Raw genomic sequence first — 25747 nt, forward strand, 5'->3', positions numbered from 1 at the left:
TTAATATTAATTAACGAATGGATTCTTCTGCACCACCTGTTTGTTCATTTTAAATTATACTTAATTTTCTTATTTAACTGTTTGACTTACTTTTTATTAGCCAGTTCCACCTCGTAAATATTCTAAACCACTTGGTAATATTCAACTTTCATCATCATTACCTTCTTTTCAAGAATCAAGTACTGATAGTCAAGACAAAAAACAAATTTTTATTCCATCAATTACTTGTACACAACCATTTAAAAAAGAAAGTTCAACTTCTCCAAAAAGCCCACGTTCACCTCGAGTAGCTAGTGCACCACAAGAAAGTTTTAGTTTGTTTTAATTTTTACACTGATAAAAAAAGAGGAGGAGTACTTTAATAAATACTAATATTACAGAATTTATTTCACCAACTCCAGGTAATTTAATTACTTCAGGTAATGTTATTGCAGCTCATTTAAAAAAGTTTCAAAATGAATCTATTACTTCTGATAAAAAAGAAACAGATGAAGAGTTTTTTGCACGTATTAGTCAAAGAGAAATGACTGACAAAGATAAAGACCATTATCAACGAGTTATTAATGAATATAATCAAACCGAGAAAGCACACATTAGAGGATTAGAAATTATGAAAGAAGTATATTTAATTCCAATAAGTAAATGTGTTTCTAAAAGTGATGAAATATTTATACGTGATGTATTAACACAAGTTGATATTATTATTCAAGTACATCAAAATTTCCTTGAAATGTTTCAAAAAGGATTAAAAGAAACAAAACCAGGAGAATTACCAATGTTAGGTAAAGAGTTTGTGAATAATTTACAATTTTTAAAAATGGCATCTCAGTATATTGGTAATTATGATAATTATATGAAAAAATTAACTGAAATTACTCAAAAAGATTCTTCTATTGAAAAAAGTGTTAAGAAAGCAAAAGAAAAATTTGTTAATGAACATAAAGATGAAAATATCACTATAGGATCAATTCAACCATTAACGTTTTATCTCATTACACCTATTCAACGTATTCCTAGATATGAATTACTTATTAGAGATATGTTAAAAGATGTTGGAAGAGATTTTCCAGATTTAGAACAATTAAAAAAAGCTTATTTACAAGCAAAAGAATCAGGTAAAGGAGTTAATCAAGTTAAGATGCAATTAGAAGAAAATGAAAAATACACAATGGTAAGGGATATAATTAAAGGTGAATTAAAAATAAAAGATGAAGTTTTTAGAAAATTTATTTGTTGTGGACCAATGTATTTTATTGAAAATGTAAATACACCACCATCTAAATTAGTTTATGTCTTTTTATTTAATGATGTTCTTCTTGAAACAAAACCATTAAAAATTGCAGGAAAATCAGTTAATATTGAAGATGGAGAGAGTTTAAAGAAAGCATTTAATAATTTGAAAGAAATAAAAAATATTAAAGACTTAGAAACATATGAATTTGAATTAATTAGAGAATTACCGTTTACGTTAGGTTCATGTACATTTAAACCAATTAATGACACTAGTGAAGTAAAGAATTTATTTTCTATTTTATTAAGAGAATATAAAGTTATTAGAAATGTTGAAAAAGATTTTCCAACATTAGCCAAATATTCTACATTTACACAAGAAGAGAAAGAAGCATGGAAATCTATTATTTATGACCAATTTAGATATATAGATGAAATAATAGAAAATAAAGAAAAGGCTCAAAAAAGTAAAGGGGATATTGTTACTTCTGAATTGTTTAGAGTAGAACATATGAGACAAACTTCTTCTACAGCATCTTGTATTAATAATGACTCAAGTGCATCGAATACTGAATCTTCAAAACAAATATCAGATACATCATCAGTTTCAACTAATTCATCATCAGGAACATCAATTATTGGAACAACAAAAGTAAATAATAATGTTGTTCCATTAATATCACCAAATGAAAAAAATAAAAATTCACAGCAATTTAGTATTCAGTATATTTCTGATACTCCAGGTAATTTAATAACATCAGGAAATGTTATTAGTAGTATATGTAAAACATTATCTGATTTAGAAAACCAACATAAAAGCGGGAGTGATGAACAATTATTTAAATCTATAGATGAAAGGATAATGACTGAAAAAAATAACGAACATTATAAAAGGGTTATTCATGAAATGACTGAAACAGAAAAAATACATATTAAAGGATTGGAAATTTTAAAAGAAGTCTATTTATTTCCAATTACTAAATCAACTAATTCAGAAAGTGTTACTTTTGTTAAAGGTATAATTTCTCAAATAGAAATTATTATTGGAGTTCATAAAAAATTTTTAAAAATGATGGAAGAAGGAGAAAAGACATCAAATGAAGGAGAATTACCAATGTTAGGAGCTAACTTTGTCAAGAATATTCAATTCTTAAAAATGGCTGCTACTTATATTTCAAAATATTCCAGTTATCTTGAAGGTTTAACTGAAATTATGAATAAAGAAAAAGACGTTGTAAAAGCACAAAATAAAGCAAAACAAGAATATAGTAAATCACATAATAATTGTAAAATTGAATTAATGTCATTTTATCTCATTACACCTATTCAACGTATTCCTAGATATGAATTACTTATTAGAGATATGTTAAAAGATGTTGGAAGAGATTTTCCAGATTTAGAACAATTAAAAAAAGCGTATTTAGATGCTAAAGAATCAGGTAGAGGTGTTAATCAAACTAGAATGCAATTAGAAGAAAATGAAAAGATGTCTCTTATTCATCAAGTTATTAGTGATTTTCCAGAACTTCCTAATTCATCAGCTCGTAAATTTATTTGTTGTGGACCAGTTTTTGCTATTCAAAATATGAACGATTTTCCAAGTAATATTGTTTACTTATTTTTATTTAATGACATTATTGTAGAAACTAAGGTGGTTCGTTTTAATGGTGTTAAAATTAAAGAAGAACAAGGAGTTTTTGATCCAGTGTTATTTAAAGAATTGACTGAATTAAAGAATTTTGAAGAATTACATAATATTAAATTTATACTCTCTAAAGTTTATTATTTCCAAACACAATCTAAAGTTATGCCACAAGGTGATAGTTCTATGGTAAAACATGTCATGATGTTACTTGCATTTGAAAGTCCACAAAAAGAAAATGAAAAAACACCATTTGCTTTAATCAAATATGCTGCACCAACAGATGAACAAAAAGAAGTTTGGAAATCAGTTATAAATGATCAAATAGAAGCAATTAAAGGTAGAGAAGAAAAGAAAAAGAAAGCACAAATACAATTAAATGAAAATATTTCTGAATCTGTTAGTACTCCTGAGAAGAATTATTCTCATGTATATAATAGATTAACAATTAAGTATAAAGCCAAAGAAGTTGGGTCATTAGTCACATGTTCTGGACCTATTGTTGCTGTAGCTAAAAGGTTACAAGATAATTTTGATCATCCTGAAATAAATATTGAAGCATTCTTTAAAAAGATTGAAGAAAGAGAAATGACTCCAGAAGATGAAAGGTGTTATCTTAATATTATTCAAGAATTAGAAAATGGAGAAAGAGATCATCTTATGAATTTAAGAACACTAAAAGAAGTTTATTTAAATCCAATAATAAAATTAGTCAATAAAGAACATGCCACAACAATAAATGAATTAATTCAACAAATTGATGTAATGATGAATATTCATCAGAATTTCTTAGATACTTTTGTTAAAAGTAAAGAGACACAACAAGGGATACCTGGTATTGGTTCAGAATTTGTTAAAAATATTCAATTTTTAAAAATGGAAGCAACATTTGTTAATAATTTTAATACATATCAAAATGTGTTAGATGAAGTTTGTAAAGACTCATCTATTATAAAAGCACAAAATAAAGCTAAAGAACCATTTATGCAACAAACATTAGAAACTGAAATTCATCCATTTATGTTTTATCTTAATCGTCCACTTGTTCAAACACCAAAATATGAGTCATTAATTAAAACAATGTTAACTCATGTAGGAAAAGGATTTTTTGAATTAGAATTATTAAAGAAAGCATATTTAGATTCAATAAAATGTTCAGACAGTGTAAATATAATGAAAACAAGAATTGAAGAAAGTGAAAAATATCTAATGATAAGAAAAACAATTATAGGACAATTTAGTAATGACACTATTATAGCCCGTAAATTTCTTTGTTGTGGTCCGTTATTTATTGTAGAAAAAGTTACAGAAATACCACAAAAATGGATGTATTGTTTTTTGTTTAATGATAGATTAGTTGAAACAATGCCAATTAGTATTGATAATAAACCAATTAAGGATTTTGTTGACGCATTTGCAAAATTAAGAAATATGAAAAAAGTAGAAGAATTAAGTAATTGGCAATTTGAAATAATAAAAGAATGTATATTTAATACAGAGACATATGTTGAATATTGTTCACATGAAAATGTATGTAAAAATCTTGTAAATTTAAAGATATCTCAAATACCATATAGATTTTCATGTTCTACTTTGTTAGAATCTGATACTTGGAATTCTATTATTTTTGACCAAGTTGAAAGACTCAAAAATATTGCTCAAACTAAAAGAAATAGAAGAAATGCTGGACTAGACTTTGAAATTGGACTTCATAAAAAAACATTAAGTTCATCAGTTATTTCTATTAGTAGAACTCGGTCAACTGATACTTGTGATGATTTTAAATCAAATACCAATAACCTAGAAAATAAAGTTCCTTCTCGAGACTCTCCTTCTTCTACACCTAGAAGAGCTCGTAGAGGAAATGAAGATGATAGGATGAAAGAATTACAACGTCTTCAACAAGAACAATTAACTGAAAAACATGGAGATAAAAAGAAGAAAGAGAAAGAAAAAGATAAAAAGAAAAAGTAATAAGTATTTTTGTGGTATTAAAAATATAGATTCAATTGAAAAAAGTTTCATTCTATTCCATTTAATTTCATTCAGTACATTTGTATATCTATTTAATTAAAGAGTAATACATATAAACTGTATATTAAATAAAATTTATTTTTAATGCTTCTTCATATTGTTGAAGAAGCCATAATATTCTTGGAATGAGAATAGGTTGATATAATTTCATAGAAGCTAATATTAATGTTAGACCTTCTAAATCACAACTATATATTTCTTCAAATAAACGAATCCATTGACAGTTACGATCAAGATGAACGTCTCCATACTTTATTGAATTAAAGAATATATTTCCTCTCATTCCAAGTTCTTCAGAAAATCTAAGTAATAACATTTTTCTTTGTTTTAACGACAAAGAAAAGAAAGATGAAATATGGCTCATAACATAATTTGATAATCTAGCATTCTTTACTATTGACTGATAATTACTTGTTTGAACTTTTCTTATTTTAATTACTGATAATTTATCTAATTTTTGGGTTTGAATCATCCACTGAATTAATTCATGTGCACGATTATGAAAATGTGTTGGTAAAGATAAAGCAGAACATATTTGAACTGAGCGACGAGAAGGATCTATTATACAAAAAGGAAATGGAAAATTAATATAACTTTCAACAGGTATTTCTGGTGTAAAAACAATAGAAAATAATGGAATTGGTTTTTCTAATACAACTGGATAAAAAAACATTGGATAATAATGTCCCATATGAATTGGTGTATTAAATGGTTCGAAAAGATTCATAAATGCACTTGCACATTTACTATTTGAAGTTATACATATTGTTGTATAAGTTTGTTGATGAGCAGAAATAGCTGAAGAAATAAAAGAAATATCATCTTTAAATTGTTTTGAAATAGTTTGTTGTGGTAAATAATTTTCAATTGGAAGAAGTTCTGGTTTAGGGAATGTTAAAGATACTAATGTTTTTTCTATAGAGTCTATCAAATTATTTATTTCATTAATAATAAAATCTAAAGCATTTCCTTTACTGAAATGAGTCACATAGAATTTATAAATAATTAGATTTAATGAATCATAAAGAGTATCAAAGAAAAAATGATTTTTAGTTAATGGAGTTTGGTAGTACTGGAAAATTTAATGAACAAGTTAAAATTAATGAAGCTCTTGACCCTCCAACTTTTTCAATAAAGAATGGAAAGTGTATTGAAAAAACTACATCTTCTACTTCTGTACCATTAAATTGACATGTTCCATAACAAAATAAAAATCGAGTTGGAATATAGGTTGTTTTAGCCATTGACTTAGATTTTCTAATTGAGTTGTTTAATGATAACAAACGGAAATATTGATTCATTCCAAATTTAATTAATTCCATTGCACTATGTCTATTAGGAGTTTTACTTTCCCACCCAATATCAATTTTCTTTGTTGAGTGGTCAGGTTGAGTTGTTAATACAATACGAGACACGTATTGAGATGAAATAGTTGTTGTTCTATCTATAACATTAATAGGCACAAAATAGGCATTAAAATTATTAGTTTTAAAAAATAAATTATTTATAATAAAAACAAAACAAACTATATTTCCAAGAGACATTAGTGAAGGCTTCCTTCATTTTTATTTTCAATGTTCTATGATACGTATACCAAATTAATCCCCAATGTTTATATATATCTTTGCATATAAATTTTTCTTTAGTTAATGAAGATAATGTAGTAGGTTTTATACTTTTTCCTTTTGGTGAAGTGGTTTTAGATTGAATTCCTGAGATAGGTGTAGAGTTACTGAAAGAATGCCAAGACTCAGAGTTAGAAGAAAAAGACATTTCTGGTTGAAATTATAGTTTTTTTATAGTTTTTTTATAAAAAAATAACAAAAAAGAATTAAATCAAACTAAATAATATATAAAAATACTTTTTATTCTTTTAAATAATATAGTCTTGTGTCTCTAATTGACAATTATTACAAATACTATCAAATAACCAATCACATTGGATACTTCCTTTTTCAAATCCAATACTAATATCTGATTCTTTTTTATCTTTTACAATCTTTGCACCACATTGTCTTAATAAAAATATATATTCTAATTTTTTAAATCCTATAACTTCTTTTTTAGGAAAAGAACTTAAATACACTCTTAACCCAGTTAAAAGTTGAACATTGTTTAATCGTTGTTGTTTACAAGCAACATATTTTGTACATTCATAATCTTCTTCTTCTACAATATTATTACTCTTTATTATTGCATCAATCCAATCTTCACTAAGAATCCATTTACCATCAGAAATTCCTTTTAACATTTTAATTGTTCTACCAAAATTATGGCATACAATATGTGTTGCACGTTTATATACTTCTGTAACATGGAGATGAGGAATCTCATCTAATGACTCTAAATAATGTTCTTTTTGTTCATCTTCAAATCCACTAAGATAAACGTAAATATCATTACATTCTTTTTTAACAATAGGATTAATGTGAACTTTTTTATGATTATTTTGTTCTATATTAATTTTTGACGATAAAAATACTTGAGAATGAATAGAATTGCTTATTTTATGCATATTCTCTTTATCTTCTTTTTCAAAAATTCTTGATTTTTGTGGTTTCTTTGGAGGTTGGGTGTTGGTATTTTCTTTTAAATGCATATAAGGAATATATTCATCAATTAAAAATTCTACTTTCCTTGGATTCTTTCTAAGTCTTTGAACAATATGATGCTTTGTAACTTGTTTATCTTTTGATTCATTATCATGTTTCATAGACTGTCCTTTTGCTAATTCCATAAATTTTTGTATTATATCATTATTTCTAATTGATGATACTTTTTCTTTCTTACTTTCACTTTCATGCTCTTTAACTGTTTTTTTCACATGACTCTTATTTGTTCTTCGTTTTGTATGTTTAATAGATGTTTCTCTATATTGTTCAACAAGAAAATCTTCAAATGTTCTTGGCTTTTTTAAGAGAGTTACTTTTCTATGTTTTTCTTTATCTTGTTCTGTTTTAGGAAGTTTTGGTTTCTTTTTTCCTTCACTTAATTCATTGAATTGATTACTTTTATTTAAATTAAGTGGAGTTATTTTAGTTTGACATTGATGTAGTTCATTTGTTTTAACATAGTCATTAGTTTTTGTATTAGTAGATTGTTCAGTCAATGTTGTTTTTTGAGGAAGATGATTAAGTTCTTCTTCTTCTATTATTTTATCTTTAAATTTTGATTTATTCTTTCTAGGTGTTATCATAGTTGAAATACTATTTCTTGTTTTGTATTGTTTTATTATGTTTTCTTTTTCTTTATTAATATCTTTTAATGGATTTAATTCTTCTTCTTCAAATTTTTCTTCTTTTAATTTTTGTTGAATTTCATTAAATATTTTTTGTAAATTTTTATCTTCATTTTCTGAAGAATGTTTATGTTCGTTATTATTAATAGAAGAAATATCTTCCATAAATGTAGGGTTAGAAACACTTTGTTTAATTTCATTATCTCCTATATTCATTTCAAAAACATCTGGACAATTTTCACTTACTTCTTCTTCTTTTACTCCAAGAAATTTTTCATATTTTCTTATTTTAAACAAAGAGTCATATGCATTTTGCATTTTTTCTATTATGTCACTATCTGTTGTAGTGTTATCACTTTCATTACTTTCACTCATTGATATTTTAGTGTTTTTCAAATTCTTTTTTGAAAAAAAAAACAACTTAAAATTATTAATTGGTTATTGATAAAAATACTATCTAGTTATTTCTTTTTTTCATCATAATGAATATAACCATCTATATGAATGAATTGAAGTTCTGGATGTTTTTTATAATGTTCTTGTATTTTCTGATATGTATAGCAATAGAAATATAATAGATCATCAACTTGATTTGAATAATCCCATTTCATTGCATCATACCATTCTCTATAGAAATAATAAATAGCTTCAATAGTAGCTAAATTAGTTTTTCCACAATGTTGATATCTCCAAAATATTGTTTCTTTTGATTGGATAATAACTTTCTTTAAATTACATAAATTAGGACTATTTGCAACTTGATTAGCTTTTTGCCAAACACTTTCAATACAAACGATAGTTTTGTATTGTTCAAGATGTTCTATTTTATCAAGAGGTTGAGCGTCTGGTGATGGGAATAAAAGTAATGTTGTTTTCTCAATATATTTTGGGACATCTGGAAATACAATCCAATGTGTATCTTCAGGTGCTAAAATTGTTGCGGCTAATGCAGTAGATTTACTTGGTTTTTCTTTAGGATGCATTACAATATCAAGAGTGATAGGAAGTTTAATTATAGGTGTTGGTAATAATTGTTTTCTACAATTATAACAATAATACTTCATATGTTTATGACATTGAGGACATTCTATTCGTTCATTATTTTTATCAATTGTTTCAAGAACATCATAAGATGAAAGTTTTAAGTTATTTATTAAATCAGTTTCCATTAAATAAATTTATCAAATTTTAAGATTAAATAAAAAATGAAATTAATAAGAAACAATAAATGCATAATTTAAAGATATTTTAAATTTCAAATGGAGTTTTATTTGGATAGATTGTATCCATTTCTTCCTTGAAAAATGAAATAGCTTCATCAACAAGGTACATATCTTTATTATTAAAATTATCATTTACACAAATGAAGGGTGTTTTCTTCATTCTAATTTCTAATAATAAATTTTGAATTTTTAATATACTCTCTTCTATTGAATAATATGCTAAAATGGGGGTTGTTTCAAACATAGGAACTCCAAGTCCTTGTTCTATTAAATAATTTCCTTGAAGGAATGGAAGTGCAAGATCTGTATCACTTCTAGTTCTTTTTTTCATTGATTCTAATAATGGTTGATGGAGGTCATTATAAATTCTTTTTAAATTACTCTTTCTAAAGAAATAACAATGATGAGCAATATAGTGTCTTCTTTTATCTACATTAAAAAATTTATTCATTTGTTCATTTGAATTTGATATGGTTCTATCCCATTGATTACGTTTATTTCTATATAGAAATGGTGCAACCCATGTTTTTTGATATACTCTTATTTTACCATCCTTATCAAATATATTTGATGCATGAATAGGTGAATTAATTAACATATCATCATTTAAATAAATAAAACATTCATTAATCCCTTTTATATTTCCTAATGCAGCTTCAATAGCATTTGAATTAAATGTTGGTAAAGAGGCTTCTTTAGGAAAGAAATCACGATGAAAAATAACACGAAGACTGTTAGGTGTTGATTCATTATTATAGTAAATTAATTTACTTTTATTTAAAAATGAAGGAATTTGATATTCATCTTGTACAACAAGATGCCAGTGAAGTTCAAATGGAACATTTTCAAAGACACTTCTCATTGAATATTTTATTGTTTCATAATCTCTATACCTTATTTGAGGTATATCACCTGCAACATATTTTCCAAATTCTCTTTTCCAGTTTGGCTCATCTCCATTAACATATAACCAAAGAACGTCAACTCTTCCATTACAATAATCTGGAATGGAGTCATTGATTGGTATTGGATCAAATTCAATTTTTTCACCTATGTTTTCAAGATTCATTTGAGCTGTAAAGTCATAAGGATATTTTCCATTAATTTTAGGTACTTCTTCTATCATTTTCATTTTATATTCAAAAATTACCTTTAACTTTTCTTGAGAAATACTTTTTACATTATCACGACTAGCTAATAACTTATAAGAATAGTTTGAAAAATCACCTGGTACAAGTTGTGTATCTTTACTAAAGACTTGTTTGTAAAAGTTTTTTGATTCTAATTTTTCTTTAAGAAATTGATACAAATTATCTTCTGCATACCTTTCTAAAAATCCTTTTTTCCCTTTTTGTTTAACTTTTTCTTTTGATAAAACAACATCTACATTATTTGTTCTTTTAAAACAAAATATTGTCATACAGATTAATGTAAAACTGAGTATGGCAATAATAATTGTGATAATACAACTTGCCCCTTTAGGCATAATATTTATAAATTTGAATAAACTAGAAAGATAGAAATTTTTGAGTTAAATTCTATTTCTAAAAACTCCGAGTTTATTGTTTTATCCATTCTTTTATTGAAAATTTCAAATGAATAATATCAAATAAAATTTAATAATATAATTTGAAGAAATAGGAAAAAATAATATTCTAAAAATGCATAAAAAATAATAATTTTCAATAAAAAATAAAACATCATAAGTTTGTTAAATTGGTATTATTGGTAAGTTTTTTTTTTAGAATGATTTATTAAAAACTAATTTAATATTTTTTGGAATTTATAATTTCTTTACGAAAAAAATAACCCAAGTATTTATCTGTAAATTTCTTTTTTCCTTAAGAAGTTAGTTGTAGAATATTCTAATTGAAAATAAACAAACTTAATCAAAAGAAATGAAAAAAAAAAAAGAAATAAACAGAAATAATTCAATTGAATGTTAATTACAATTTAAAATTTAATTAACAAAATTACAATCAAAAATTATCAAATAAATAACTTTTCTAATCTACAAAATAACATAATTTTTTAGATATATTAACTAGGAAAAGAATAAAAAACCTTTATTTAAAGAACCTTCTCAGAAAAATTTCTTACAGTATTTATTCAATTTATTTTATACAAAATAAACAAATTAAGTTCTAGTTATATCTATATAAATATGAGTTAAAAGTATAATCCAGAAGAATAACATTACATACCATTTATATAATTATTCTTATCTTTCATTTTATTCAAAAGCATCATCAATAATATATAGAATAGGTGCCCAACTATTTTCATTGTAACGTTTAATTTCCATTAAACTTTTACTAATACTTTTTAAAGATAGATAATTTAGTTGTTGACATTGAAAAGAACTTTTAATTAATTCAGAAGCATCTCTTTCTTTTGTTATTGAAAATTTTGATGCTTCAATAGGAACTTCTTTTATTAATGATTCTTCATTAGAATTAGTTTCAATAAAATCAGATGAATCATCACTTGAAGATAATTGTGGAATAAATGGTTGTTGTTTAATTTTACTATTATCTTTAGTTATTTGAACAGCATCAAATTGTTGAAGGAAAACATCTAACAAATTGTTTCCTATTAAATCATCTTCATTAGGTGGTTCTATAAAACTATCAAATTGATTCATTTCATTTTCTATCATTCCATTAATATCGAACCCTTCTTTACTTCGGTCTTTCTTTAACATTTCTTGTTGAAAAGCAAGTAATTTTTCAAAAACAATTTTTTCTTCTTTTTGTACTTCTTCTAAAGCTTCTTGACATTGTTGATTATCATTCATTTGATTTTCATTTTGTTGATAACCAAGTTGATCTACAAAATGATCTAAACTTGTATCATTGTCTTTTGAATAATCAATATCAGTTTGTTGTTCTTTTTTATCGTCATACTCATCTAAATCAACAATACGATTTAATGGTACATTAAATTCTTTATGTAACTCTTTTTTAAATTCAATTTGATCCATATCTAAATTAATAAGCATTCTTTTCATCAATAAGAATATGTCTTTTATCTTACTTTCTTCAAGTTCATTAACTTTATAATCGAATATTCTCATGAGTTCTTCATCTATGTGTGACATATTTGTGTTATTTAAATTTCATTATTTTAGTTTTTTTTTTCTGTTTTAGTTTTCACTTTTTCATTAAAAATTTGAAATTTCATGTAAAATTCTCAGGGTTTTACCTTTGTAAACTTATTTTTTTTATTCCCATTTAATATAATGCCAGAAGACAAACCACAAGGTAAAACAATAGAAGAGTTTTTTGCTGAAATTGATCTCGATAAAGATGGTTCTGTTAATGTTGATGAATATTTTAATGGTGTTAAAATGTGGAGAAATGATATTACTGATGATGACAAACCAAGTCAAGCTCTTTTATTCCATTTAGCTGATTTAAATGATGACGGGGAAATAGATATTAGGCAGTTTGCTCGTTTAATTGCTATCTTAAATAGGGGGTTTGGTAAAGACATTAAGTCTGTTTTTACTGCAGTATTTAGATTGTTGGATATTAAAGATCAAGGCAAAATTGGTGCTCCAGAACTAGAACGTTTATTAAAGAAAATGGGACTTCAAATAGAGTCTGATGATATTGAAGGATTTATGGATCAAGTTGATCAAGACCTTGATGGTTTTATTTCATTAAAAGAATTTTTAGCTCACTTTGTAAAGGAATCAAAGGATGGACAATAAATAAAAGAAGTATTACAAACCAACAATAAATAACAGTCCAAGTCATTTTTATACAATTTGACAATTAGTTTTAAATTGATTGATTAATCCATTATTTTCTAATTCCTTTTTTATATTAAATTTAAATGGAGTATTTCCATAATTAATTGTCATTTTATTCATAAAGTCTATAGAAATAACTGCTGATAAAGAATGACATTTAAATGGAATAGATGGTAATTTAATTCTATTTTTTGTAAAGAATATTTCTTTTGTTTTAATGTTATATCCACAACCAATAGTATCATTACTTGATGAATATACTGCATATGGCTCACTATATTTAGTTATTTTAGACTCATTAAATAAACACCCATTTTCAGAATAATACCCAATACTACCAACATCTAACCCAACTAATCTCTTTAACCGTTAATAACATTATTATTTTTAAATAATTAAGACAAACATTTGATGAAGTATATTCTTCATTATGTAATCGAATTACATCTATAAGTCCAACTGATACTACTGCACTTCCTGTTATAGTTACTTCAAAATATCTAATAGAAGCATCAAAAATATAAAATTCATTTTCATTCAATATAGTAACTAATTTATTTGATTTTCCTGCTGCCAAAAATTGAGTTGAAATCAAAATATCAATACAGTCTATATCACTAAATGTTCTTTTTTTCATATATAATGTATTGCCATGTTTTTTTATTCGTTCACTGTTTAAAAAAAATGGAGCCATATCTACGTGTCAATAAAGATTCTCAACCTATAATAAAATAAAACAAACAAAAGAAATTTGAAAATGTATCTTCATTGAATAATTCTTTTGGAAGAGATAAAGGTAATATTAATATTTTTTGAATTAATTTATTAAATAAAACTACATTTATCCCAAGAAATTCTATAGGACTATTCATATTCATTCCATGTACGAATTTGATCGAAGAACAATATTGAATATTTACATATTTATTATAAAAACTACAAGATGGAAGAACCATTTTAACAACCCTTAAGAATGTAAAATCTCTAACAGAATCTACAGTGCCATAAATATATATTCTATCACCTCCTTCTACAGTTAGTTCTTTAAACTTATTTGAATTACACTGTATATGAATATCGTTACTTCTTAATATCATTAACTTCCTTATATTAGTTAACCCAAAATGATATACCTCATCAATGGTTTGAACTGTGACATTATCACATTCACTCATTATTAATGTTTTAAGATTTGGTAAGTTTTGTTGAAGAAAAATATTTCTACATCGTTCTAACTTTATTGTTTTTAAAGAAAAACAATCTGCTGGATATTGTGGAACAATATTCATTGTATTTTGAACAACAACAGGATTAACTTTTAATAATTGTAATTCTTTAATGCACTTAGGAATTGTCCAATAAGAAGTTGTAATATTTTCTGGTATTAACAGTGAACCTTTACTACGTTCTATTTCTTCTTTAAGGAGAGGATTATTTTCCATTAATATAACACATACAGTGGGTTGTCTTTTATCAATTATTTTATTAAATTTGTCACAATTATAAGTTCCTTCTATTGCCAGAACTTTTCTAGGGGCAGTATAATTTAATTTGACTTGATCTATTTGGTGCTGAGTGAGCATTTTATAAAACAATTGAACATTAATCTTTTCAAACTCTTTAACATCTTGACGATTAAAAACACTATAAAAAGAGATTAATATAACTTTAATTCTATTGTTGATACCGATAATATTCCTTAACTTTCTAAGTAATGGAAGAGTTTTATAAGGAAAAATATATTGGTTTGATTGAGGTTCTATTTGAATTTTATTTAAACAACGTAAATTAATTAATTGACCATTAAATGAATTTTCAATAAATTGTACAATTAATTCAATGTCTCCAAATATACTTTGAAGAGAAGTAAATTTTGAAGCATTTTTAATATAGCACATTGATTGTTCTTCTTTTGTTTTATAAAGTGTTAACGTAGTAATTTTATGAAACAATGGTATTAACTTTTTTTGTTGTTCTTCAGAAATTAAAAGAAAATTCGGATTTCGTATGAATGTGCAAGTATCGAAGATTCTAGGTTTATTTAATTGGAAAGAACAACAATTAACTGTTTCTGGGTTGAAATGATAAACAAATTTAATAATACTAAATGGGGTTGTTAACCATGGATTAACTTTAAGGTCATTAATAGTTGAAAAACATTTTTTATTAACTTGAACGAAAGATAAAACATCAAAATAAGTTGTAAAATAAAGCGATACATTCATTAAATAAACACGTTCTAACTTACAAGTCATAATTAACTAAATGAAAAATATATCTCATTTTCAGTTCCTTTTCAAAAAGGAACTTATTATACAAAAATAATTATTAGTTACGTATTAATATAATTTATTCTATTATTTATTTGAGATAAGGAGACAAATTGTGTCGCCATCTTCTATCATTTTTATTCTATATATTTAATTATATAATATCACCATAAAATGACGTCATTCTTTAATTTTTTATTATTAGGTGTTTGATATTTTCTATCAACATAAATTTATTGTTATTAATTAATTTCTTTTAATTAAATTATTTTGATTATTAATAAAACAATGAAAGTATCTTTTTGTTTTATCTTATTTCCATTAAATTAATCTTTAATGTTATAGAAAGAATTAAACAAGATTAATAATATCAATTTATCTAATTATTTGTTGTTATAAGTTAATATATGCTTTATGTTATTTACACTTATTTTTAGTGATATTTCATTTTTGTCATATTATTATGAAGAAATTAATACATCTTAAAGAAATTGTTGAGGATATTTAAATGCTTACTTTTTAATAAAATCAATAAAATAAAAAGTAATAACAGAATTTTAGTATTATCATTTTTTATGAAATGAAATAACAAGCAACAAAAAAAAGGAGGTTTGAAATAGGAATAAACTAAAATTAAATATTTAAATAATAATAATTTAGGCATACAATAATTTAATAGTTTTCTTCATACAATATTCACATCCTAAATAACAGCCTGAAATTAAATAAATGCAGAAATTAATTGAATTTATATTTAGAGGAATTGGAATGTGAATGTTAATGGTAAATATATTTGATGAAAAGGGTATTTTTAATATTTCTTTATAACATACTAAATGTTGATTTTCTATTTCAACAAATAAATAGAATCTTTCTTTAATTGCTTTTCTTAAGAATGGTGTATGACTACGAATTGTCTTATCTTTTTCTATTAATTCTGTATTTTGATTTGTTTCTGGATCAATTGATTGTTGTAAATTGTAAGTCACAAGTTTTCTTCTTATTCTAATTTCTAAGTCAAATGAACGAGAGTTATAACTAATTTCTTTATTTAGTCCTAAATCAATTTCCATATTTGCAGGAAAGTACATTAAATAATTTTTCCATAAATTTAGTTGATATTCATTATAACATATTTCATGAAGTTTTTGTAAGCGTTCTAATGTATTGATTGATCCCAATTGAGATGTTGTAATTTTTTTCATACAGATTATTTGACTTGATTGAAATTCAGGTAATTGAAGATATTCAGTCTCAACTGTACATGCTTGTGCAATCATTTGACCCATTCTTGTTGTTAATACCATTGCATCAAGACTCCCCTTGGAGAAGAAGTAATTGTTTAAATCAAAAATTATTTTTCTTACGTCTGGTAGCATTGAATAAAGAGTATGTTTAAGATATTTTGGTAGTTTAATTCTCATGAGATATGCACAAATTAATGTCTGTGCTTTAACAACTTCTTTTGTTTGGATATGAGGTGTATTTAAAAGGTTTTGATTTACTTTACTTCTAATTTGTGGTAAGAATTTTGAGTCATATGAATTATATGTAATGTGTCTTTGTACTAGTGTAGTTGAACTTATTGCCTCAATGATTAATGAGAATGATACAAAGTTATCAAATATTTTTTCATAAAGTTGTTTATATTGAGAACATGTTTCATTATTCTTATTAATTGTGGTTTTATAAGAAGATGAACTAAAATAAATGAGGTAATGAATAAAAATGATAGATATATATTAACAAACATTCTAGAACTAACGAGTAATATTATTGGTATTATTAAAAAAATTGTTGTGTTATAAATCATAAAGACTGTGTACATAAAATTAGTATTTGGTTGAAATATAGAAGGTAGTGCAATTAAATGAGTAGAGTTTGTTAATTGGTCCCATTGACTTTTCCATTCCAAGAACCTATTGTCATTCCTTAATAACTCATATGCATATTTTTGTCGAAGATATACTTTTTCTTCTTCAAGAGTTACTTTTTTTATTAAATATCTTAATTGAATGTCATGAAATCGTTGTTCAATATTTAGTCTATTTGATGAATTAGAGATATTTAAAACTTTAAATGGATTATATGGTTCAATAACTTCAGTACAATATATGTTTCGTTGTTTGTTTAAGGTATAAAATAAAAATAGTAAAACTATTGTTATTAAAACCTAATTTGTTAACTATTTGATTATCTTTTGTATGATCAACAACAAACAGTAATAAACCTCTTAATCGTTAGTGGTTTCTTCCATTTCATCTCATTCAGTTTTTGGCATTTTTTACATTTACAAGGAAATATTTTTTGTCGTGATGTAAAAATCATTCCATTGATACACACCATTACAATGCAGAGAAACAAAACAAAATAAGTAATAAAAGCAATGAAAAGTTGTGTATCATAATAGTATGTCTCGTACATAACTTAATCTATTTTAATCTTTTTTCTTTCCTTTTTTCTTTTTTTTTGTTTTTATTAGTTAACTTGTTTTTAAAAACAAAAATTTTATCTAAAATTGAAAAACAAGAAATGTTACTATCTGATTGATTATTAATATATAACAAAACCTTGCAAATATAATTCTTTCATAGAATAATAGTAACATTAATATTGTTATCATCATAAAATTAAAAAAGCAAACAACTTATTGTTATTTCTTTAATTTTTATAAATAAACAAGATTTTATTAGCTACTCTAGAAGACAATGTTTTAATTCCATAAGTAATAATTTTATTAATTTTAATAATACAAAATTACAAAAAGATTATTTGAAAGGAATAGCCCAATTGTAATTCATGATATTTTCATGAAATTTATAATAGTAAGAATGTCATAATTATTAGAATATTTGTTTTCATCTGATACTTTTGTGAGTCAAAGTATAGCACAACACTTTATATACCATTTTTACTAAACTATTTATAAAATAGAACTTGAACATTATAAACTCTTATATAAATAACAGCTGTAATTTTGTACAACATCTCTTCTCTCTCTTATCCTTATTAAAAATAAATTAAACAAATTCATTTATTATTATAAATGAATATATAAATGAATAACTAGATTAATTCAATAAGTTTCTAATACAATACCAACCAAATTAATTATTCATCATATAACAGAGACAAAACTACATCAATCGTTGTTATTAATAATATTATGCAAAATACATGCCAATTATTTAATTATATTAAATAATTTAATAATTTTTTGATATCTAAATAACTTATTTAGTTTATTTTGACAATAGTTAATATTGTTTCTTTTTGTTGTACATTCTTAGATGAAACTTAATAGTTTTAAATAATCTGAGAGTATTTTTGATTCATGAAAGAATAATCAATAACAATAAAATGAGGTAAAATGTAGTTATTCTATTTTTATTTATAACCTCTTCACAACATCCACTTGTTATCAAAGTCTTAGATTTAAAAATAGTTTGTAATGCTATGTAATAATCTCAAAAACAAATTTGTACTAAAACTAACATAACAAAAAATGAAGATAGAAAAAAAACATAAATTAAATAATTGTGAGACGAATTGAAATTTAAAAAATTAGGGTTGATTTATTTTGTGGACTTATTTTTTTTAATTAGAATTTGATGATAAGATATTTAGTTCTTAGTCTCAGTAGATGACTACTCTTCAGATTGATCATATTCGTGCTAAATTTCATATTGATGATTACAACCAAAAGGCTCCTGATGTTGCCAGACAATTTGAACGAATTCATGATGAAGTAAATCCTAATGTTGTAATGACGTTTGGAGGTGATGGGACATTTTTGAAAGCGTTTCATGAAAATTATCATTTACAGTTACCATACCTTGGTATTAATTGTGGAAATGTTGGTTATTTAATCAATCCTATACAAGAAGTAATGGATTCAATTGAACAAAATAAACCACTTAAATGTTATTCATATCCTTGTCTTAAAGTTGATGCTTCAAATGGAAGTACTCAATTGTCCACTCAGCTTGCATTTAATGATGCTTGGATTGAACGTTTAAATGGTCAATGTTGTTGGTTTGAAGTTATTATTAATGGAGTTGTACGAATACCTAAGTTATGTTGTGATGGAATTGTTGTATGTACACCAGCAGGAAGTACCGGATATTCTAAGTCTATTGGAGTAATGCCAATTCCACCAAATGCTAATATGATTGGATTTGTTCCAAATAATGCAAGTTATCCTCTTGGAATAAGACCATTATACTTACCATTAGATACAGAAGTTATTGTTAAGAATATTCAACCAAATAGAAGGAAAACTCGTGGATTTTATGATGGAGTAGAATTAAATGAAATTACTGAATTAAAAATAAAAGCCATTGAAAATGGATGCAGAGTAATTTATGCTCATGAAGAAAATTTAAATAAAACATATATCAATAAAGTAACTAAGGATTTCTTTGAATAAATAAAATAGTGATTTTTTATGTATTTATTTTAAGTAAATAAATTTGGCTTTATTAAACAAAAATATCTCAATGACTTGAAGTTTACCTTCTATCTTCGTTTGATTAACCAAAGATATTTCAAATTTAGTAACAATTAATACATACTAAAAATAATATAAAACCACTTTTTTACTTATAAATATTCATAATCTATCTTCATGCTTATAAACTTATTTTCAAATAATATTTAGATATGTTTTTTAATAATATCAGTAGTAAATGAATAATATTATTAATTAATTTACTATATACTTCACCCATTCATTATTTGTATAATGATAATAACACCTTTTAAAATAACCTTTAATACGTCTTCAAAAAAAAATTTCTAAATTCTTTTAAGAAAGAAACATTTACTTCTTAAAGCATTAAAAGTACAAAACTAATTAGACAGATACAAATACAAATTTTTTTTGTTTTAAAGGCTTTCAATTAGTCTTCAGATCTTTTTATTTATTATAATTTATGGTTGACGTTATTATGTCTTGTTTAAAGTATAGTAGGTTGATGAGGTTAATTAAAACATATAAATAGTTTTACTTCTTTGCATTACTTTGTTTGTCATGATTAATAGTATTTAAACCTTAGTTCAAATCTGTATTGAGCAAAACTAAAAAAGAATAAATAATGAACGCTATTAAACCTAAAACAATTGTATTGGATGTTGATGGAACATTAACCTTACCTACTATGATGACTCCAACAGAGAAGGTTAAACAAGCTCTTCAACGTGAAATTCAAGCTGGAAGTGAGATTCTTATTGCATCAGGAAGACCTTTAAAAACAGTAATACCTATTGTAGAAAGTGTCGGGTGTTCACCAATAACTGTATTAACAAGCAATGGTAATTTAACTGTTAGAATTCCTGAAAGAAAAGTCTTAGCATATCATCCATTAAACATACAAGCATGTGTGCCAATAATTGAAGCACTTGTAAAAGAGGGGGTATGTGGCTATTTAGTATTATGCAACAAAAAAGATATAGAAAATGGAGGAACTGATGGCAATGCACGGATTGAGGATTACTTAAAAATCATAAAAGAAGAAGAAGACCAAAGCGTTAAAATTCCTCCAATTGATTATAGTAAGTTTCAGCACTGTGATAGATTTATTCAACCTATTTCATTTGAAGAGGTTAAGAAAATGAAAGATTCTGATATTTTGAGTATTCATATTCATCCATCAACAGTAGACGAAACTATTTATTTAATGGAATTATTGAAAAAATATAATAATCATGACATTGAAGTTAAATGCTCAGGAGAAAAAATTATTGAATTATATAATCCACGTATTAGCAAAGGTACGATTCTTGAACAACTCCATTACCAAGGACTAGTTGTGTATATGGGGGATTCAGAGAATGATATCACTGGAATAGAATGGGCTGTATCTCATAATGGTTATGGTGTTGCTATGGGAAATGCATTTGACTCAGTAAAGGAGAAGTCCAATTTTATAACTAAAACCGTTCAAGAAGATGGTGTGGCTTATGCATTAGAATGGATAAATTCAGCTTTAGACAATTCAGACAAATAAAATTAAATAAAGTCTTTTTATATGTTTTGTTTTTTAAAAAGTAAAAATTGAATCATACAAACTTCTCAGATAATATTATTTAATATACTTTTGAAAGTATATATTAAATAACTCTATATTTTATATTTAATATTAATTAAAATTCATATCCACTTTTTCAAATCAAATATAATTTAATACAAAATAAAAACCTATGACTTTAGATGTGCTTTGGTTTAATACTATTTAAAAAAAATTAAATGTCACTTACCTATAATAAACTCATTTCACTTTTAATATCTAACTACATCTTCTTAGAATAAAAATGTCTTTATAAAATACTAGTCTAAAGAAAAAAAAATAGTAAATAAACCTCTCTTATATATTTCTTCTATACATTAGTATTATTTTTCATAACTTAGTAATTATTTTTTGTACTAATAGATATTATTTATGTTAATAGAAAAAAATAAACAACAATTAAAGTATTTACATAATGAAGAAACTATTTTTATTGTTTTATACATACTGATATTGATTTATAATTCAATAATCCCAAGAATTACTATCTCTTCAAAACAAATAAACATTGTGTGTTTAAGGAAAAATGAGTTTTAAAAATAAAATAATTAATTATAAATACTACCTTTGGTTAGTGTGTTTTTTCTTATTAAGAAATTAAAATAGAGATAAGGTTTTTTATACTTGTTAGTATCATTGTATGTACTAATCTTAATTAATAAATCAATTGTTAATGATAGAAATAAGAATAAAAATAGGAGTTAACTAAGAGTAACCAGATAACTAGATTTTCATCATATTTGATATGTGAGTATCTCAGTTTCTTCAACACAATTTATTTCTTTTAAAAAAATGTTTTTTCAAACATACTCAACTTAAATAATTCTTCATTTAAGGTGTTAACTATTTTTTTTGAATTTAATGAATATTAAAACTCCTCATTCTTTATATTGTTGTTTTAAGAAAAATATATCAATAACACCTTGTTTATAGTTTATCTCTTTCAGTATTAACAACCACTTAACAAAACTATTTTCTTTGATAATACTCCATACGTTCAACCCAAAGCCATAACTAACAAATATATTTTTATTTATAATAAATAAATAGTATTTCATCATAACGAATTCTTTTTTAATAAACACCCATACTAAATAATAATAAATAATAGTCAATTAAAAGTATAGCATTATTCCATCAAAGATAACGTCATGATCAAATAATAAGTGGGAGAGTCGAAATTTGTATTGTATTAGGGTTTGTGAAGTGTTTGTGAAATGTCAATTTAATCTAAATATAAAATAAATAATAATTCAATTTGAAAAACATAAACCAATAAAACAAAGAATTTTTTAACTGTTCAAAAGTTGTTCTTTTTTCAAAAATATTTTTATTTTTAGATCTAATGAAAATATTGAAAGTAAAAAAAGATAGAAAAGAAACTTCCTTTCAAACATTCCAAAATTTCTTTCAAAAAGGATTTTTATCATCTTTTGAAAAAATATAATTTTAGATTATTCTAAGTTAATGGCTCAAGGTGGTGCTATTTTTATAAACACTCACGTAGTCGATGATTATGAAAATATTGGTTCAGATAGTTCAGAGGTTAATCAAGAACCTTCATTATTAGATGTTTTACCATTTACCCATTTAAAAGGAATATCTTTATTAAGTGTTTTTTCATTAACAATGAATATTATGATTGGTACTGGTGTTTTTGGTATGCCTCTTGCATATTTTGAAGCTGGTCTTGTTCTTTCTCTTGTACTGTTATTTATTTTTTATTTATTAACTTCATGTACTGCACTATATGTTTTAGAAGCAATCTCAAGAGTAGGAACATACATTAAAAGAAATGATTTGTTAACTGGATATAAACATAGTAAAGTAGATGTATATGAGGCATATGGATATACTTCTCTTGCCTCTCATACAGCTGGAAAATGGTTTAAAACTGTAATTAATATCTTAATGATTGTCAATTGTTATGGAATTTTGTGGTCTTTTGTTGGAACAAGTGTAAGTTCAATAGGAACTATTTGGTGGTCATTTCAAAATGAACCTGAACATTGTCCAGTTAAAGGGCACTTTTCATTAGAATGGGAATGTCAAGCAACATATTATGGATCAATATTATTTTATGCTTTACTTGTTGTTCCATTATCCTTTTTAAAATTATCATCTCAAACCTTTGTTCAATTTTTAATGATGTTATATTGTGTTATTGTTTTTGCTTTGATGTTAATTACATGTTTTGTTCGTCTTGGATTTGATGGTCCAATTAGTGAGATTAAAATTTTTGATTTCTCAGGATTTGGAACAGTATTTTCCCATACTGCTTTTGCTTTAGTTTGTCATATTAGTATTCCTGATATAATTGCTCCTGCAGAAAAAAAAAATAAAACTCATATTCCGATCATTACTTCATTATTTATTGCTTCATTATTTTATGGACTAATTGGTGCAGTTTGTTCTGTTACTTTTGGAGAGACTGTTCAAACACCAGTAACCTTAAATTGGGGAAGTTATACAGGAATACGCTCTGGATGGACAGAAGGAAAAACTCAATGGTATGCATATATTATTCGATATTTAATAGTTTTCTTTCCATTAGTAAATCTTACAAGTTCATTTCCTATTGTAGCACAAACAGTAACAGGTAATATATGTTCGATGTTTTCAGAAGAAGTGATGACAGGTAAAAAGAAGTATTTAATTAGATATAGTGCACTTTTCATATCTATTCTTATTCCTTTCGTTTTGGGATCAATTTCTTCTTCATTAGAAACAATCTTTGATTTAACTGGTTTAATTTCTTTTATTTTAGTATTTATCGCCCCATGTGTCTTCCATTTATTATCAATCAGGCTATTTCAAAAATGTTCTTTATTCTCATATCATCCACACACCCCATTTTCTAGTTTGTTTGTCTTTTATCATTGTAAAGAATATATTTTAATTTATCATTAGGTTTCTATTCTACTCCTTTTGTAGTATTAATAGTATTCTTTTTGTCAGTGATTCTATTTATTGTTTCAGTAATAGTTTTAGTTTTTGGTGTAGTCACATCATATAACCCAGAACCAAACAGCTCTGCTTCGTTGATGTCCTAATTGATTCCTTCAAATAAGTTTCTATTACTTTTGGTAAAAACAAAAAAAGCAGAACGAACCAAAAATAAAGAGCGTTTCAACTCAAAAAAAATAAAAATGGAAAAAAGTAAGTAGAACTTGAAATCAATCAGTGTGTATAATAGCCATGATGGATATGAAGATCGCTAATAAATACCGGTTAGTTAAAAAATTAGGAAGTGGTTCGTTTGGTGATATTTACATGGGAGTAAATACATTCAATGAAGAGGAAGAAGTTGCTATTAAAATGGAATCAACTAAGGCACGATGTCCACAATTAAGATATGAATACAATTTATATAAAATACTTATGGAAACAGGAGAAAGTGGAACAAAAGCAACAGGTATTCCTGCAGTAAAATGGTGGGGAATGCAAGATGATTGGAATTTAATGGTTATGGAATTACTTGGACCATCATTAGAAGATCTTTTTACATACTGTGGAAGAAAATTCTCATTGAAAACAACAATTATGTTAGCTGACCAATGTATTAAACGTATTCAAGAAGTTCATGATCGATTTTTTATACATAGAGATATTAAACCTGATAATTTTGTTATGGGAATGCGTAATATGAGTAATACAGTTTATGTAATTGATTTTGGATTATCAAAGAAATACCGAGATAATAAAACTATGAAACATATTAAATATGCTGAAGACAAGGCCTTTGTTGGAACTGTAAGATATGCATCAATAAATAATCATAGAGGAAGAGAGCAATCAAGAAGAGATGACTTAGAAGCACTTGGATATATGTTTGTTTATTTTATGAAAGGATCTTTACCCTGGCAAGGAATTAAAGGAAAGAAAGTTGATAAAAATACACAAATTTTGGCTAAAAAAGAAAGTACTCCATTAAGTGAATTATGTGAAGGATTACCAGAAGAATTTGCTACTTATTTAGATATTTGCAAAAAATTAGGATTTGATCAAACACCTGACTATCTTCAATTAAGAATGCTATTTTGGAGAATTGCTAAAAGAGAAGGGATTGAATTTGATGGACAATTTGATTGGATCCAGTATAAAGGAGACAAAACACCTCAAGGTAATATGCCTGAAATGGTTGATATTGAACGTCATGGAAGTGGAAATGGTGATTCCGGATCCAAAAGTGGTAGTGTTGAATAAGAAAATTAATTTGTTTTTCACCAATATTAGAGAGTCTTTTTTTGTTATAATAATAAAAATAAAGAAGAAACTAAAGAAA

General features: G+C 25.0%; 13 protein-coding genes across 13 annotated transcripts, besides 2 other annotated features; 6 read left to right on the plus strand and 7 right to left on the minus strand.

Moving 5' to 3' along the window:
- Positions 1 to 17: 17 nt before the first annotated feature.
- On the plus strand, positions 18 to 4846 carry EHI_151830 (Rho guanine nucleotide exchange factor, putative; the record flags this gene model as incomplete). Its single annotated transcript, XM_652304.2, has 3 exons — positions 18 to 38; positions 101 to 314; positions 381 to 4846. 3 exons carry the CDS (start codon positions 18 to 20, stop codon positions 4844 to 4846), a joined length of 4701 nt encoding a protein of 1566 aa, XP_657396.2.
- A 124-nt stretch (positions 4847 to 4970) lies between these two features.
- On the minus strand, positions 4971 to 6679 carry EHI_151840 (uncharacterized protein; the record flags this gene model as incomplete). Its single annotated transcript, XM_652303.1, has 3 exons — positions 4971 to 5830; positions 5997 to 6350; positions 6433 to 6679. The coding sequence occupies 3 exons, from the start codon at positions 6677 to 6679 to the stop codon at positions 4971 to 4973; spliced, it is 1461 nt and encodes a 486-aa protein (XP_657395.1).
- Positions 6680 to 6779: 100 nt separating this feature from the next.
- EHI_151850 (uncharacterized protein) lies at positions 6780 to 8519 on the minus strand (the record flags this gene model as incomplete). Its single annotated transcript, XM_652302.1, has 1 exon — positions 6780 to 8519. One exon carries the CDS (start codon positions 8517 to 8519, stop codon positions 6780 to 6782), a length of 1740 nt encoding a protein of 579 aa, XP_657394.1.
- An 86-nt stretch (positions 8520 to 8605) lies between these two features.
- On the minus strand, positions 8606 to 9313 carry EHI_151860 (uncharacterized protein; the record flags this gene model as incomplete). Its single annotated transcript, XM_652301.1, has 1 exon — positions 8606 to 9313. The coding sequence occupies one exon, from the start codon at positions 9311 to 9313 to the stop codon at positions 8606 to 8608; it is 708 nt and encodes a 235-aa protein (XP_657393.1).
- A 79-nt stretch (positions 9314 to 9392) lies between these two features.
- Positions 9393 to 10853, minus strand: EHI_151870 (glycosyltransferase, putative; the record flags this gene model as incomplete). The annotated part of the gene is made up of 1 exon (XM_652300.1): positions 9393 to 10853. One exon carries the CDS (start codon positions 10851 to 10853, stop codon positions 9393 to 9395), a length of 1461 nt encoding a protein of 486 aa, XP_657392.1.
- A 747-nt stretch (positions 10854 to 11600) lies between these two features.
- Positions 11601 to 12467, minus strand: EHI_151880 (uncharacterized protein; the record flags this gene model as incomplete). The annotated part of the gene is made up of 1 exon (XM_652299.1): positions 11601 to 12467. One exon carries the CDS (start codon positions 12465 to 12467, stop codon positions 11601 to 11603), a length of 867 nt encoding a protein of 288 aa, XP_657391.1.
- A 141-nt stretch (positions 12468 to 12608) lies between these two features.
- On the plus strand, positions 12609 to 13082 carry EHI_151890 (EF-hand calcium-binding domain containing protein; the record flags this gene model as incomplete). The annotated part of the gene is made up of 1 exon (XM_652298.1): positions 12609 to 13082. The coding sequence occupies one exon, from the start codon at positions 12609 to 12611 to the stop codon at positions 13080 to 13082; it is 474 nt and encodes a 157-aa protein (XP_657390.1).
- Positions 13083 to 13130: 48 nt separating this feature from the next.
- EHI_151900 (uncharacterized protein) lies at positions 13131 to 15379 on the minus strand (the record flags this gene model as incomplete). The annotated part of the gene is made up of 3 exons (XM_001913319.1): positions 13131 to 13484; positions 13531 to 13820; positions 13867 to 15379. 3 exons carry the CDS (start codon positions 15377 to 15379, stop codon positions 13131 to 13133), a joined length of 2157 nt encoding a protein of 718 aa, XP_001913354.1.
- A 671-nt stretch (positions 15380 to 16050) lies between these two features.
- On the minus strand, positions 16051 to 17740 carry EHI_151910 (uncharacterized protein; the record flags this gene model as incomplete). The annotated part of the gene is made up of 3 exons (XM_652297.1): positions 16051 to 17095; positions 17146 to 17567; positions 17615 to 17740. 3 exons carry the CDS (start codon positions 17738 to 17740, stop codon positions 16051 to 16053), a joined length of 1593 nt encoding a protein of 530 aa, XP_657389.1.
- Positions 17741 to 19037: 1297 nt separating this feature from the next.
- On the plus strand, positions 19038 to 20210 carry EHI_151920 (inorganic polyphosphate/ATP-NAD kinase, putative; the record flags this gene model as incomplete). The annotated part of the gene is made up of 1 exon (XM_652296.2): positions 19038 to 20210. The coding sequence occupies one exon, from the start codon at positions 19038 to 19040 to the stop codon at positions 19821 to 19823; it is 786 nt and encodes a 261-aa protein (XP_657388.1). The 3' UTR covers positions 19824 to 20210.
- Positions 20211 to 20490: 280 nt separating this feature from the next.
- EHI_151930 (uncharacterized protein) lies at positions 20491 to 21402 on the plus strand (the record flags this gene model as incomplete). Its single annotated transcript, XM_652295.1, has 1 exon — positions 20491 to 21402. One exon carries the CDS (start codon positions 20491 to 20493, stop codon positions 21400 to 21402), a length of 912 nt encoding a protein of 303 aa, XP_657387.1.
- A 740-nt stretch (positions 21403 to 22142) lies between these two features.
- Positions 22143 to 22574: a repeat region.
- Positions 22575 to 22599: 25 nt separating this feature from the next.
- Positions 22600 to 22677: a repeat region.
- A 252-nt stretch (positions 22678 to 22929) lies between these two features.
- EHI_151940 (amino acid transporter, putative) lies at positions 22930 to 24372 on the plus strand (the record flags this gene model as incomplete). Its single annotated transcript, XM_652294.1, has 1 exon — positions 22930 to 24372. The coding sequence occupies one exon, from the start codon at positions 22930 to 22932 to the stop codon at positions 24370 to 24372; it is 1443 nt and encodes a 480-aa protein (XP_657386.1).
- A 288-nt stretch (positions 24373 to 24660) lies between these two features.
- On the plus strand, positions 24661 to 25668 carry EHI_151950 (casein kinase, putative; the record flags this gene model as incomplete). Its single annotated transcript, XM_652293.1, has 1 exon — positions 24661 to 25668. One exon carries the CDS (start codon positions 24661 to 24663, stop codon positions 25666 to 25668), a length of 1008 nt encoding a protein of 335 aa, XP_657385.1.
- Positions 25669 to 25747: the final 79 nt, after the last annotated feature.

Source organism: Entamoeba histolytica, genomic scaffold (genome assembly GCF_000208925.1).
Source record: "Entamoeba histolytica HM-1:IMSS scf_1104750518587 genomic scaffold, whole genome shotgun sequence".
Lineage (NCBI taxonomy): Eukaryota > Evosea > Mastigamoebida > Endamoebidae > Entamoeba > Entamoeba histolytica.